Source organism: Phyllostomus discolor, chromosome 11 (assembly GCF_004126475.2).
Source record: "Phyllostomus discolor isolate MPI-MPIP mPhyDis1 chromosome 11, mPhyDis1.pri.v3, whole genome shotgun sequence".
Taxonomy (NCBI): Eukaryota; Metazoa; Chordata; class Mammalia; order Chiroptera; family Phyllostomidae; genus Phyllostomus; species Phyllostomus discolor.
In genome coordinates this window covers 20,370,354-20,387,083 of record NC_040913.2, presented here as the reverse complement: position 1 = coordinate 20,387,083, position 16,730 = coordinate 20,370,354, and the positions used below count along the sequence as shown (strand labels likewise).

Below are 16,730 nucleotides of genomic sequence, written 5' to 3'. Positions count from 1 at the left end.
AGGGAAGAACTGAATCTGCACTGATGGACAGGAATTGGGGATGGCTACGAATGGCAAGGAGTTCTCTGACTGCAGACTGGAATTCTGTGGTTGCCTTATTCCATCCAGGCTCTCTGAGACCCAACCCCACCACTCTGGGTCTTCCTGGAAGGGGAAGTATGCAAATAGATGGGAGCAGCTTGAAATTGATCCAAGGGGATTTAGTAATACTGTATCTGCTAATAAGACACATCCATTCTGAGGGAAAATAATACCAAAAAAATATCCTTCCTTAGGAATGGAGGTAGAAGTATGGAGTTTGGCAGTGGTGCTTTTTTCTTGGTTCTTAACACTCAAGTAGAACTCTTTTTCCTTGGTTTAGTGCCTTTTAAAATAGTGCTTAATTCATTTAAAGCATGTGGACAAGCTAGGGCTAGGTAGAATATAAATCATGATTACTTAGGTTAGTCCGGGAACTCCCCTCACTCCCTCCATGACGGCTGGGGGTGAGGTGTGGAAATAGACAGCCAATTACAGTGTAGGTCAAAATATATCAAGTGCCACCAGAGTAATATAAAAAAGCAGAGAAGGGAAGGAGTATTTTTTTTTTTTATAGAGGAGGCATCAGGAGAGGATTTCTCTGCTGGGTCTTAGCGATATGGGGACAATATGAAAGAGAGTTTACACAGATGACTTCCAAGCCAAGGGAACAGCTTAAACAAAGGCATGGAGGTAGAAAAGTATAGGGAAGATATTTATTGGGTTGGCCAAAATGTCTGTTTTTTTCCTGTATGATGCTCTAGTAGTGCTTAGTTGTCTTTAACTTCACCTGAAACAATTTTGTTAGATTGTATTGTGACAGCTGTCATACCAGAGGGCATTTAAAAGAAACTTATTAAAATTGGTGAATTTTTGTGCAGTCATTTTAATATTAAAGATGGAAGAAAATATGCAACCTTTTTGATGTATTATGCTTTATTATTTCAAGAAAGGTAAAGGCAAATGAAACACAAAAAAAGATTTGTGCAGTGTATATGGAGAAGGTGCTGTGACTGGTCGAATGTGTCAAAAGTGGTTTGTGAAGTTTCTTGGTACTGTTGACATTTTGATCAAATTAGTTTTTGCTGTGGGGCTGTCTAATGCATTGGAAGACGTTTAGCAGCACCCCTGACCTCTACTCACTAGAAGCCAAAAGCGGGAGAAAGCAGACATACTCAAAATATCCAAATAGATAATGTTATTGGTGAAATTTAAAAACATGTCTTTTATTTTATGGAAAAAAAAGTAAAGAGCTTTTTGGCCCACCTACTATTCTGTTTAGCTGTAGACATGCTACATGTATAATAAGAGCTCTTTTTAGAACTGGTGTTCCATAGTACCCCCAGTCACATTAATCTGTTTTTAGACTTATGATTTCTTTGGTAAATATACAATGCTATTTGCTTGGTAAAGTTCTGTCTTTTTGCTAAACTCAGAAATTAGAGTGCCTGATTACTAACGGTCTGAAAAAACAAATGAGCTACAAATAAAGTTTCCTTTCTTACCCCAAGATCTCGGGAATTATCCACGTGAACAGATACGTAGCGAGCATTGATTCCTTTTACACAGTTGATGGTGATGTTCTTAGTTTTGTTTTTATCCTCATCTCCTGATTCCCAAAAAGTCTCTGTGGAGCCATCTGTCAAACTGCCAATCATGGCAGGCCGGCTTGACGTTTTTATGTCAACAATGCTGGTTAAGTCCTTTAAGCACATGACTATGCATAATTCCTACCAACGACAAATATAAATGATTATACTACTCAAACGGAAATCTCCTATGACAAAACAGACGTGAAATAAGAAATAAAAGCATCAACTTGTTTATGAGTGACTTCCAGTTTTTTCTTCAATATACTGTTGAATATTAACAGGATAACTGTTTGATGACTGACCTGACTCATAGCTTCAAAGCCAGACTGAATACTGATGCTAAAACTCTCTTCACTATCTCCATCATCTGATTTTGACAAAATATTGTTAATGTGATGAAAGACGTTGCTCTGATGGAGGAATTGGTGATCGGACTGCTTGAATTTCAGACTCCAGCATCTAAAAAGGCATAAACAATACACTAAATAAATCTGTTTCAGGGATTTCTAAGACATTCAAATATTTCAAGAAATCTTAATGATCCTAGGTAAAAGTAGAAATTGAAAAACTCCAGGAAACCAAAACACTGCTATTGACTTTTCTAAAAAATAAAGGTAATTTCTAAGAAAAAATATGGGATAAATTTTAAGGAAAGTTCACTCATTTTAAATATAGAAAAATTGGATACTTGAAGATCAAGGCCACAGAAACAAAAACAGGTAATTTATTACTTTTGTAGACAAGTATTACCTGAACTATGACAGCTTCTCAAACTTATCAGTCTTATAATTCCACACTGATTCCTCTGAGTGTAACAATAGATCCTGCACTTCAAAAATCCTGCGAGGAGGAAACAAAATCTCCTCTCTGTTGGTCTTACCCAGTATGAGGTGTGGGTAGCCAAAATCACTCCATCAACCCATCTCTTGTAACAATCATTGGAGCATTTATTTATGGTAGTCTCCAGTATATGTGGATCTGATAACAAGGTCCCCAATGTAAATGTTAAAATGTCAGCAGGTTTAAACTTAAAAGGAGGTGATGGTCTTCAAGGTAGTTTTAAGATTAGTCGTGTATAACTGGGCTCTATTTTTCTTAAGATTCTTTCCAGTTTAAAATCCTGTTTTGATTTTGTTTTTGAGATTTCATGCTCCCTCTCCCTTTTTGTGACATTTAAAATTCTGCTCGTAGGCAGCACTCAGACAAGTGATTTGGGTTAGGAGGGAGGAACAAGCGAGGAAGAGAGTTACAGACTGATAATTGAGAGCACTAAGAAGTATGTTATCCATATTTTACAGAGGAATAAACAGGCACAAACTAAGAAGGGGGCAATTGTAAATTATGACAGGAAAGAGGGAGGCACCATTAACATAATGTAGGGATTCTTTGTATCTTACTATTAAAAGAGGACTTCTAAGCAATTTGAATTTAAACATAAAATCTCTTCTCCAAGGCACCTCGACTACTTAGACATAAAATTACCTCAGGGCCATCTGCTGTAATGAACTGCCGCTGGGGAGGGACATCATGAGATCGGAGATCGTCTGAAGCAAGCGGTGAAATGTATGTGGTAAAGGATGAGCGGCTTCGCCTGCAATCACTATGTCTGAGAGTGGATGTTCACACACTCTTGTATCTTTTTCCTAAGACAGAAATTTAAAACAGGTTGATCAGTTTGTGTGTTGGAAGGAATTTCACCCACTAAAGAATCTTATGTATACTTAAAAGTATTATGTATACTTTCAAGATGCTCATGTAATAGAAATGTAAACAACAAAACCAAACCACACCCAAAACATATAGTAAGATTAACTAATTATGTTTGTATTACTTTTAGGAAAAAAAATGATAATGTCACTCATAAATGAAGCCACCGAACAAATGAATGCTTCATACAAGTATCTAGTCTAGTGTACTCACAAGTCTGCTAGCTTGGTGAGTGTATATGTGCATGCAGAAATCAGCCATTCCTCTCACTGAGCCTCACCCAGAATTCTAAGCCAAAGACTTGTGAACCAATAAGAAGTTGTTTTAATCCAGTGAGTTCTGGGGTATTTAGTTATGCAGGGATAGAAAGCTGTTATAAGTGTGTGAAAATCTCACATTATAATTGAATGTATTCTATTTTTCCCTGTGGTTGTCATTTTTTACTTGTTTTTAAAGCTTTATTATTAGTTACTACATGCTCAAAATTAATCTTTTACCATTTTGTAGAGAGCCTCTTTATTCCTTTTAATAATTATTCTTAATATCTATTTTTTCTGATGTTAAAATAGCTAAACTTGCCCTGGCTGGTGTGGCTCAGTTGGTTGGAGCATCATCCCGTAACAAATGGGCTGCAGATTCAATGGCTGGTCAGGGCACATACCTAGGTTGTGGGTTTAATCCCCAGTTGGGGTGCATATAATTCCCAGTCTGGGAGATCCCCAGTCCAGACACACATGGGAGGCTGCAGATCAATGCTTTTCTCTCACATTGATGTTTCTCCCTCTCCCTTCCTTTCTCTCTAAAAACTAATGAAAAAATGTCCTCAGTTGAGGGGAAAAAACATGTACCAACTTTATTTTGGTTGGTATTTATCCATTATGAATTTTTCTTACTGTCGACTTTTAATCTTCCTGGGTCACTGTTTTAGATGTAACAACACTCATAAAAAGCATCTAAGCTCTTGTTTTTTTCCTATCCTGACAGTTTTTGTCTTTTAAATGGAGGATTTAGTTTTCTAATTCATTCGAGATATAAAAATGAAGTCCAGAGGTAAAAATGGGGCTGGAAATCAGGCTTCCAGTGTCCTAGTTCAATACTTTTCCATTATGCAGACTGTGCCCTTAAAATCTAAAACCCTTCTAGCAAACATATTTGAATTTCATGTCCCTACACAGTACCAGTGCAGTATGTAGACTGTAAAGTAGACTGATCTTCTATGTGATAATGTCCCATTTATCTAATATGGTACTATAATAGTGATTTTCCAGTTGATTGCTTAATGACAACGATGTTTATGCAAAAATCAGAACTGACTGACCGCATTTTTGCTGGAGAGAAAACTATCACTAAGTTAGTTAATATACTGCTCATAGCACTGAAATTTTATTCTTGCCTTCAGGTTATATAATGTGTGCATGACCCCATGCATATTATACTATCTGAAGGTGTTTCTACTCTTTTATAAAAAACACAGGCAATTAAAAAAAAAACCCTCACTTACTTGTTCTGCATTTTCTTTGTTCGTTTTATTTTCCTCGTCCTCTTCTTCTTCTGGTTCCACTGGAGCGGGAGTCAATGATGCCACAAAGTGCCACAGAATGTCATGGAGGGAAGTCGTTTGGATGACATTGCATAGAAGCCAGTTGAAAGCCTGAATAAACAATGGTTAAATAAGTCCAAGACAAGAAAAAAAAAATATATGAGGAGAAAGTTCAGGGCTTTTCTTATTCAGAAACAAAATACCTCCAGACTAAGTGTTTTAAGGAAAGATACTAGGAAGTCTGACGTTCACTGAAAACACACTGAACTTGAAATAGTCACTAATTTTGGTCCTAATTTAAGAAAACATAATAATAGGGAAAATAATACTTATAAAATGTAATACTAAAACTTTTCCAAAACACATTTTATTTTAAAAATTTGTCATATGTTAACTTACTTAAGCACATTTTCCCAACTTGCATTTACATCAACATAGAATGTTTCTAAGCTCGACACAAGCTACTATTTACTTACATACATTTATATTGTTCCCATCAGTAAAGTGGTAGGTTATCACACCCATAATAAAGAAAAACATTTACTATATGTAAGTCTATGCTATATAGCAATTCTATCATTTTCAGAGAACAGAGACTCAGGTAAATTGTAATTATTAAATTAACAACTCAAAAGCCCTACGTATACCCTTTGCACAGTCACTCTAACTGAAATGACATTGCAATGACAAAAACCTTTTTTAAAAAATAATATAAGGATTCAAATAATAAAGCAATGTAGAAATAAATTTCTTTAGAATGCTTAAAGTTAGAACTCTAAATTCACTTCTGTTCCTAAACTTAAGTGTTTAATTTTGATGGGAACACTTGATATTTTCAGTTGGCTAATGTCCCTTAAATTGTTAGAATTTCTGTTTGATAAAAAGTGACAATCACTCAACAGAATCATCACATGACTTGTATGATCAATGAATCAATAACCTCACTGATGTATTCATACCTCCATGGCAAAAACTCGACAAGCAGATTTCCTTAAGGCCTGTTTCATTGCTATTTCAAGACCTTCTAGATCATGATGCTGTATAACGAAAGCTAAAACTGGCCATTGGAAATTTCGTTCTCCTTTGGAAAGAGAGCTGTGGGCTGAGATTAGCCGGGAAAGCTCTGGAGATGGATGTCTCAAGAGAGAAGAGCCAACTTCTATTAAAAAAAAAAAGAATATTAATTTTCATAGGCAATACATAAGATTAATATATTTAAGATGACATTTAAAAACAATAGTATCTAGCTTATTCACGTTAGAGCTTTTTTTTTACTTGACACAAATTACAATGATTTCAATTTTTACTGAGCCTTAGAAAGATTAAATATCTTACTTTGCTCAAGTCATACAGCTATTAAATTACAGAGGTGGGTTTTAAATCTGGGGCTGAACTTAAAAGTTCATGCTTCTAAAACACTAAACACTAAGTGATTTCCTTTCTCCCTAAATGAAATCTGTATCTCCTCCCCATCATTTCCTAAAGGACTGCTTTGTAACTATAGTTCCTTAATAAGAGCTCAAAAATATTTGTTATATGAACATACAAATCACTGATACTCAATAATATTTTCCTTGCAATTTTTCAATAAGATACAAAATCATCTGCCTATAAATATTAGGCCATATCTTCATTTTACTAGTGATCTACCTGGTTAATCATCAGCATATTATTTCTTTCTTGGGTTTCTTTCTTTACTCTTGGGACAGAATCAACCAGCCCCAATTTGGGGCTATTGATACCAGTTGGTCCAGATTATCTAACCTTTCTACTGATTAAGAGGTACTCAAATCCCTACATTTCATTATTTATTCAGAGTGATAGTGGCTGTTAAGAGTTATAAGCTTCTACTGGGAGTCAGAAGATTAATTAATGAAAGTATAAGTCACTGGAATTGCTGGTTCTCTGAAACTTGGTGAAAGGGAGAATGGCAGCCACATTTGGCTCAGACCCCTGACAAGTAAGACTTTAAATGACAATTTATTCCTGAATGATCACTGAATGATCTCTGGATGTCTCTTCAAACTGAGATGCAAAATTTAGACAGGTGTACTTTCAGCCACGTTACATAGAAGGAATGTCTGCTACAATTTAAAATTAATCCATTCCTTTTCCCTTCACAATTAGATATTTAAAAATATCTGCTAATAAAACCATTTGGATAATTCAATCCCTCCATTTTATCTTTAGACTTACCAGTGTCCCCACTGTTAACTCTTCTTCTAGGAATGGCTTTGACTCGTGCAGGTAAAATGGAGTGTTGTTTATCATATTCAGAAGCAACAACTGAGTATGATCTTTGGAAGACAGTTCTCTTTGCAAGATCAGTATCAGTTATGGGACTAGTTTCTAAACTGTAGATAAAACAAGATAACAGATCAAAGCTCAGGAAAACAAGTAAATGAAGTGAAAGTACACTTAGTTTATAACAGTGTAGTGAAATACGTGAAGCTGTATTTCACGTGACAAAATAAATTCAAAGCCAACTTACTATTCTCTCTTTAAATCAATTTGATTTTTCCAAGTTTTAGACAGTTTTAGAACTGTATCTGAAAACTTGGTTTTCTTAAATCTACTTTGTGCTTTAAATGAAAGGGAAAAAAGGCAAAAATATTCTAAGCTCCTTTCAGAATCAAGACACTATGGTGCAAGTCATGTGCCATGATATTCAGGAAACAGGAAGGCATGTGCATAAAAGCACCGAAAAGAAAGAAAACAAAAATGTACATACAGAAACCAAACGAAGTCGAAAGTGAAACGATTCAACTTTCTTTGGCACTTGAGTGTTCTATTAGGTTTCTCCTTCGTGGGCAGTGCTGCCCAAAGAGCCTTCCTAGAGCAAGTAACAAACTGATTTTCGGCAGAGTTATATCATGTTTACATTCTACTTAAGAACTTAGTGATTTTCATTCAGGTTTGTAGAAACTAACAGTTTTTTCTATGTACTCTAGTAACATTAAAAAAACACTTGGAAAGTTATTAAGATTATACAGTTCCTTCATTGGGGAGTTTTATTAAAAAAGGAAGTGGAGCCCCCGCCGCACAGCTCAGTTGGTTGGAGTGCCTCCCTTACACTGAGGGGCTGCCGGTTCCACTCCCGGTCAGGGCACCCACCCAGGCCCAGGTTACAGGCTCAGCCCCCAGCTGGGCGCATTTGGGAAGTGACAGATCAATGTTTCTTTGTCACACTGATGTTTCTCCCTCTCCCCACCTTCCTCTCTCTTTAAAAATCAATGGAAACATGTCCCCAGTTGGGGTGTGTACCGGGAGGCAACCAATCAATGTTTCTCTCTCTCTCTAAAAAGTCAATGGAAACACATCGCTGAATGACGGTTTTTTTTTTTAAAAGTAGCTTTCCTTCCCTTTTCTCTTAAAAGAAATTCACAAACTTCATGTATTTTTTTTTTTCTGTCATCTCATTCAAAATTGTGACATTTTTGCTCAACTTGAGTTCTGGAGTTGTTTCTTTTCACTTATTTAAGTCACCTTTGAATCCTGTGTCCCTTGGTAAAGCTTACGTATTTTCTGGTTAGTGGCTAACTCCCTGGCCATTCTCTGAACTCAGCACCTTTCTAAGTGCATGTCATTCTTGTTTGCACAGACTGTGAATGTACATAACCGACTGGGGTAAATGTGTCTGGATGTCAGTTTGGGTTGTATGGTTTCTGAATGACCAGCATATGGGATGTTCGTTTGACTTTTCCTACAAAACATTTCCTTTATCTATCTTTTTTCCCATAATCACTGCTAATATAATCTAATTTGACATAGCTAAATGAAATCTCTGACTAAATTTACCAGCTTCTTAAATGACACTGTCAGACTGTCTTAGTGTTTTTATCATGGCAATTCCTTTTCTAAAAAGTCTCAGTGGTACCCAGTGCCCTATGCATTATATTTATTTACATGCTTCAATTCAGTTTCCCAGGAGCTCTTTCCTCTGACACTACTATACCTAACTGAGGGTAGGTGGATAGGGAACAATTTGTAAACAATATTCCAAGAAGTTCAAGATTCATTTTCAGTGCTTCTTCTCTCATGAAACCTCCTCTAAGCACTGCCTCAAAGTGACCTTTCTCTAGCTTGACTTACTTACTACAGCACTAAATGATAGCATACAATGGAACGTTTTACTGTTACTTCATTAGTTGTTTTTTTCCAATAGGCCTGCTCCTGCTATCAAGGACCCTGTACCTTACTCATGTTTGTAGGCTTTTTCTTACTCGCTAATAGTTAGCAGAGACAACTCAATGTCCTTCCTGAGACAGAAGGATGTACAAAGGAAAATTTAAGAGGATTCCTTTCTAGCTATCTTTCTTCCACCAAACACTGGCTATTCAACAGAGAGGAGAGAACTCAAATACCTCGGTGGCATAGACTTCATGTTGCTCTCTGGCTCTTCAAATACATTAGGACTGGCATCAGGAGTTACTGATATGTAGGGGGCAGGTACAGATGTTGAACGTAGGTATCTCATTTCATCCTGGAATAAGTTGTCATCCTGATAGACCACAAAATTTTCGTGATGATGCCTGCATTAAAGCAAACCCAGTAACTTGAAGTTGAAGGCAATACAGATACTTTCCATTTTTAATCTCTTTTGTAAAAGTAAGAGCAGCACATGTAAATATATATAAAGTATTAAAATAACCATAGATGTAAATAGATGTAAAATAAAACCATAGATGTAAAAAAAATTGTCTCACAATTTTATATACAGATATTCCAGGTACCACAGACATTTCAAATCCAAAACTGAATTCATTTTCTTTCCTTTTGAGAACTTTTCTCTCTTCTGGTGATTTGGTGAATGATCCCACCAGTTATCCAGGGGCCTAGTTAAAATATCTCAGTGCTGTGGTGGGCTTCATCCTAGGAGTACCAGATTTCCTCTCCCAGCCATTCTCTCTTCTCATTCCCTATCATCACTGCTTTAGTTCATGCTCATGTTTCTTGCATGGACTATTTAAACATAGCAATCACCTTTTTGGTAGGAGCACATACAAGAGTTAAATTTGAGAAAAATTAGATATGTAAAATGTTCCATGGGCTAAAGGAGTATCCATTCCCCAGAGAGCTAAAAATATAAAATCCATAATTATGGTGTGTTAGCATTTTTACATGTTTTACAGTTTCATTCCTTCCTTTTCAAACTGGAGCAAAGAGTTGTTAACCTAACTAAGTGGTCTTACTGGAGCTTCAGACCTGTTGCATTTGGGACACCTGATGATTTTCATCTTGGTCTCAAGCGTATTTAGTCTCACATTCTCATTTTTGTCTCCCACTGATTTTACCGAAGTAGTAAGTACAAAGGTAAAAGAAAAAGCAACACCAACAAAAAAACCCCTGACCTAACTCTGCTGTACAGAGGAAAACATTGTCAAAATGGAACTGTTGGTTGGCAACTTATGTCAGTAGGGAATTTCTAAAATGTTCCTTCGTCACCTGATGAAAAAAAATCTGAACGTGGTATATGAAAGGCTGTTTTAGAGTGTCAGTGTTTAAGGTATGACGGTACCGGCTGTATGACGGAGGTCCAATGTAGCATACTATTAACAGGCTTCTCCCCTTTTATCCAGTTTCCACATTGGAAGTTAAGTGGGCTTCTAACTGCAAGCCAGTTCAAGTATTTCCATTTTTATAATTCCTCTGCCGTTTCCTCTCTGGGGTAAAATCCAGCCTTAGCACGGGCTACAGACAGGGTCCCACATTACCTGGTCTTGAGTAACCACTTCTAGTAGCATTTCATATATTTCTTCCAGTAGCCAATGTTTTAATAAACCTGTGAGTTTTCAAATATGTGATGCTATTTGATCATTTGTGTTTTCACACATGTGTTTACTCTGTCAGGAACCATTTTCCTACCTCTACCTGCTTGATTAATTCCTAGTTATTCTTTAAGATTCCAGCAAACGGTCAGATCCTCTGAGAAACCTTTCCTCATTTCCTCCAAAGATTCAGAAACTCTCCATCTTTTATACTCTAACGGTATCCTGTACATAACTTTGATTTTAATACTGATCACATAACATTTTAAATATTTCATTTGCAAGCTTGTGTTCCCACCAGACTGTGAGCACATGGAAGTCATCCTTTTATTATATTCATCTGGGCGTCTTCGAGGTCTAATAGAAAGCTGGTACTCAGCTGGCATTTGTTTAAATGCTATCAGAATGAATACTTTAAAAAATTAAAGAATTCTTTAGGAAATAGTTTCTTTCTACTTTAGCATTTCCTGCTTTTAATAGAATGAAGTCAACCTACCGAAGAGTAAAAGATAGCTGAAGTCTGACTTTCTAAGACATATTTTGTATGACTAATAATACAAATTGACATAGTATTTATAGGTTTAAAAAAAAAACCTAGTACCTTAAAATGTGTACCTTACCAGTCACATATTGGTCAAAGCATCTCAGAAAATGAATTCCTGGAGCGCATTATCAATACAGGAGGCCTTTTTATTGTACCCAGTATGTAATACAGTACAGGGATTCAGAGCACGATATTAGTGAATCCAATTGTTAGCCCCAAGAGATCAAACAAAACAACCAAGTTATATTACCTCGCTAAGGTCTGCAGGTAGAGACAAGGCATTTTAACAGGAAGGTCCTCAGAAATGCCCTCTTTCACAATGGGAAGCTGCGACTGGAACGGTTTCGCAGGATGGTAACACAGGATGCTTGGCTCCGCTGCACTGCTCAGGGACAGCAGGAAGAGTGCATTTGCTTTAATCACCTGGTGTGCTTCCATGGTGGGCAAGGCACGAGGAGTCTTCACTTGCATTGGCTTCCTCCTAGATTGTTTGACCTGGCCAAGAAAAATTTGTAGAGATTTATTATTTCTCTATGTATATATAAATTCTTAACCTAAGTATTCTGAGTCTCTGATAAAAATTATTAAACACTTGTAGAATCATTTTAAAATAATTATTACCCAGAACGACATTCATTTCATGCTTCTCCTCAAACGACTAAAACTATTTTATATTGAACATAAACTATATTTCTTTTATGTCCTTGGGAAAATTAAAAAACCCAAGTAGTAAAATCTAAATAGAATTATTTTTTTAAAGAATAAATAATGTGTGTGTGTGTGTTCAGCAAAAATTTTTAGTCAGGTGTAGCAAATATTATTCCTGTTATAAAGCTGATCTTTAATATCAACTAAGTGGAGTTATCTCATGTAATATAATCATAAAAAGATTTTCATAAGGTTTATCCTTATCATTAACAGCACAGTCAAAACAGAAAAAAAAAATACCTTTTCCCTTGCAGCAGCCTGTTTTTCACGGAGGTACTTTTCCCGACAGCGATCACATACCAGGTACCAAGTGCTCCCTCCTATGCCACCATCGCCACAGTTACCAGCCCATCCTCCACAAAAGTGCCCAATGCTGTTGTAGCCTTGTCCACCAGCATAACGGCCACAGCCTTGAAAAAGAACAAAGTAAGGGTCCTTAGTAGTTTGATCCTTGCCACTTACACATGAATGACTTACTTACCTTCTTAAGGAAGCAAAATACTGAAGTACCTCGCTTTTTCCCCCAGGCTATTAACTATATCGGAAAGATAGCATGCTTGACCAAAAAGTAATCAATTAAAATAGATACCTAAAACACGGTATACAGGCAGATGAAAATATACAATGTGGGTACATTTAGATTTACTAAAGTATGCCAATAAAATTAAGTAAAATAGGTATAGAATATTCTGTAAAAACAATGTATTTTAAGGAATCACACATTCTACAAAAGGTTTCAGGTATAATGTGTAGAAAGAGAAAAAAAATTAACCAAATATGTAGGGTAACTTCTGAATACTAATCAATTGTTATAGGAATCCTTATATATAAATAAAACACAATCTTCTGATGAAACAGTTGATATCACTTCTATAGGAAAATGCCCCCGGCTCAGTATAATCTAATTTAATTTCCCATTCTGAACAGAAAAACACTAATATCAAAGGAAACTTAATACTTGGGTCTTTCCTGAGCGCTTGTGAGATACCCTAACAGTCTTTTTTGGGTAACACATAAAACATTTTAAAAATAAACAATATTTCAGAATGTAATACATTAAAATAAAATAGTACAAAACTGCCCTATCCATTTCTCACAATAAACCTATATTGATAACGAATGCACTTTAATAATTTATAAGATACTATAAATTCCATGCAATAGTTTCCCTGTAGTTGAATGTAATTCATAAACATCTCAAGTTAGAAGTACCTAGTTTATTTTATTTTTTTTACAAAAAGTTCTTATATATGTTTAATATTGTTTACCTGGGTGAGCTTGTCTCATGTGGTATGTCACTGGGTATGGATGTGACTCTCCGCACAGCTCACAGATGGTGTCTTTCTCTGGTCCTCCTACTGCCAGCTGGGCCATCTCACCAAATAAATTACCTCTGGGCCGAACTTCTGCCTTTTCTTTTTTCTTTTTCTCTTTTTTGGCCTTCTTATTCTCTTTTTCACACTCTTTCTTTTTAAGGACTGCACAAGAGCCAGGACTTGGAAAAATCATATTTTGGGAAGCTGCTTTGATAGTAGCCAAAGAGATGTCTTCCCAGAAAGCCACCAAATGTTGTAAAGTCAAGGGAAGAGGAGATTTTGACTTCATTGGGTGATGCATGGACATTTCGAAAGTGGCTTCGGTTTTCCCATCCTCACATTTTTCATGCAGAGGTGGCTCCTTAAGCATAGACAGCACCTTATTTTTGTTGATACTACCCATTTTGGATATATCTGGTCCATGAGGTGCAATATTAAACATATTCAGTGCAGATGATATTTCCAATGAGTGTCTATTTTTTAATTTGGTTTCCTTTTCTTCTGTAGGTTGTTGACTGTTTAAACTACTTCTTATAGGAGCGTGTTCTTTGGAAAGTTCAGGATTAAACTTTAAGAAAGAAGAACAAGCCATCGCGTCGTGCACTATGCCTTCGTGCCACAGGAAGGAGGCAAAGACTGCCCTGGCACACTCGGCCACAGAAGGGGACATGGCTTGCTTGGCGGGCTCTAGAGGTTTGGCTCCGTCTCCTTTGAAGAGAAAGTTGGATTTTTCCTTTTTGGGCCTGGTGTGTCTATTAGCACATTTTCGACTTATTTTAGGGGATGCTCTCATGTCTTGTTCCTCTTTCAGCGGGGCTTTTCCTATGCTGAAATGAACTTTATTTGAGCCTTCATCCACATTCTTAAATTCACTGCTTTCATCACAGGTGCTATCCGTTAGGCTGTTTGTTTTTAACGTACTTGAAGTGCAGACTTCCACCACCTCACTGTGAAGGTTTTCTTGTACCACATGGGGAGAAGGAGCTCTATTTTCAGATCCGGGGGAATCTTTTGAATCCTTTGGTACTGGTTTGGGTTTCGGTGATGTTGACCGTCCCCTTAATGGTTCTGTGAGAGGCATTTTCTTCTTGCGGAGGGTGTCTGGATCAAGTGTGTAAGAGTCTGATTTGGAACGTTCCCGAGGAGGATCAAGTTTTGTCTTAACAGGAGCCGCGCTTTTTTGAGGTAGATTTTTATCATGTGGTGAGGAGGAGCGGGGAGAACTAGCACCAGATGGGCTAGACCTATTGGCGGGGAGAGTCTTTGGCTTAGGAGACGATGGCCGAGAACCTGGTCCCGGGGATTCAGCTCTGAAACTAGAAGACATCCTCCCATCAGATTTCATTGTCTGCAAGGTATTATGGTTGGGGGACAATGACCTACTATGAGAATCTGACCTCAACTTTGCAGCATCAGATTTCAACATGAGGGATTCACTAGCTGATAAACCGTCTGTACCCCTTGGTTTCTTTTGATCAGCAGTAGTCCGGCTCATACGTCCATCAGGTTTAATGGATCTGCTGTGTTTGGAGGACAGTTCTGATTTTCCTGATGTACAGACTGGTCTAGAAGATGTTGAGATAGTTCCTCGGTCACCTGTTGTGGTCCATTTCATAGTAAAATTTGTTAATAAAATTATAACTTACTGATAATTTAGCTACTAAACACTGATTTTAAAAATCATGGCTAAAAAGATTTATATTGCTTATCACATACAAAAATACTTGAAAAATAAAGGAAAAAAAGGAAAATATTTTTTCATAAAATTGCTATTACACCACTACACAACCATTTCCATCAAAAACAATTTTCATGGATGCAAAACAGACTCAACAAATAGTACCTAAGCACCAGTATAAGTTATCCATCATAGCTGAACCTCAACCTTAGTACAATAATTAGTGAGAATTTAAATTCAGTGAGGGACTAGAAAGAAAAAAAATAACAATTTTTTTGAAAAGAAATGTTAAGAAAATATGTGTTTTTTAAGTATGGTGTAGTTGAGCAAAATTTCCAATAGAGTGGTATCTCACAACCTTCTTAGGAATGTTAATGGTATAGGTCTTGTGGAATTAGGAAACTAAATTTATAAATACATTGATCATTTTCAAGTCTATAAACAGATACAATTAGGTTAATAAAGAGTTGCTTAGGAAACACACTATTTTAATGTTTGGATTACAATAATTCATAGTTAACATATGAATGCCCAAAGGTATTATTTAATTACATGTAATTCAGGCAGTCTACTGTTTATAAACAGATTGTACTCTGAAAACTTATCTAGCTCATTAAGCTGAGCTGGTTAGAGCTTTGAGCTCATGTCACCTTGGAATAAAAGATCATCCTCAGAATTGGTAGCCCATGTCTAAATTGTGGGGGACCCTGATATATGGATTCAGGAAAATAACAGATAAAAAAATAATTTGCCTCTTTCCCAGTATAAACGCTAGATATTTCTACGTGGGCACCATTGTTTTTGGTATCTGACCCTACTATTTCCCACTTTCCTTTGAGACATTAGAGGCATTAATGGTCTTTGTTACCATTAAGTGGTACAACCTGCAACACTACCTTTCTTCCCTAAAATAAAAAACTCCCAGCCTTAGTTAGTTGTTAGGAGGAAAACAATCTGATTAAAGTGACACATGTGGTGTGAAAAACTGAAAATCCACACACCTTGCTAGAAGTGTTCATGTTTTTAAAAATGGTACTGAGTAAATTCAGATAAATCTGTTAACTCGTTACAATGCAGGTATTTTTTTAAGGGGGAGAAAGAATGTGAACAACTTGAATAACACAGGGAAATGTTTTTCGGCTTGCCTGCCTGCATGTGTGTGTGCCTGTGTGTACAAGTGCACCTATGTTTTTGTAGGCACATTCTAGCTATCCACAGGTCAAGGCAGTGATGCCACAGAATCTGCCCTTCTGATGGAAGGTTCACAAGAACTGGTATTATGGGCTATTACTCTTCACTGATGTAATGTCAAGAATGTGTTCTGGAATGTAGTAAGTGCTCAATAAATATTTGTTGAATGAGTAAATGAATTCCTATTTTCTTAATGTTTCTGCTTGTGCTAGTCCTAAATATTCAGATTCTCTAAAAATCTGCTTTTTACAGTATGGCCCCCAAGGCCACAGGGTAGAGGTGACAGTAACCACTGTTGTGTAATGGGGTCAGGTGTTTGCAAGTAATTCTGAAATAACAAAGTATGGCTTAATAGCCTACCTAGAGCATATTTTATCTGCAATGTGCCAGTGTTTAGAATAATTATTCATTCTTTCAATAAATAAAAGTAACTACTGAATATAATGCTCTTCAGTTTTTTGCAACTCTTTGTTGTCAAAAATTTCATTTATCATACATGTGTTCTTTTTATAAAACCAGTATAAGGGACTGTGCTCAATTCAGAGGAAAAGTGGTGAAAAAAACCACAATGTAAAAAAATCCAGATAATTATGCTGATTCAGCACAGATAAAAAGATGTTACAATTTTGTTATACAAGTGCTTTCAAACTGTATAAAAGTAGGTTAAG

The 16,730-nt window shown here is 36.4% G+C and overlaps 1 protein-coding gene across 13 annotated transcripts in view; it reads right to left on the bottom strand.

The window, feature by feature from the left end:
• Positions 1-16,730, bottom strand: part of MYCBP2 (MYC binding protein 2) — a 262,494-nt gene that overhangs the window by 35,560 nt on the left and 210,204 nt on the right. For all 13 annotated transcript variants that reach the window (XM_036011264.1, XM_036011258.1, XM_036011257.1 and 10 more), the window contains 10 exons: positions 13,146-14,789; positions 12,118-12,287; positions 11,420-11,664; positions 9,222-9,389; positions 7,054-7,211; positions 5,817-6,016; positions 4,819-4,968; positions 3,093-3,253; positions 1,913-2,069; positions 1,524-1,748 (listed from right to left, as the gene is read on the bottom strand). In XM_036011264.1, the coding sequence (XP_035867157.1) occupies positions 1,524-1,748; positions 1,913-2,069; positions 3,093-3,253; positions 4,819-4,968; positions 5,817-6,016; positions 7,054-7,211; positions 9,222-9,389; positions 11,420-11,664; positions 12,118-12,287; positions 13,146-14,789 (3,278 nt within the window). The remainder of the gene's footprint in view (positions 1-1,523; positions 1,749-1,912; positions 2,070-3,092; positions 3,254-4,818; positions 4,969-5,816; positions 6,017-7,053; positions 7,212-9,221; positions 9,390-11,419; positions 11,665-12,117; positions 12,288-13,145; positions 14,790-16,730) is intronic.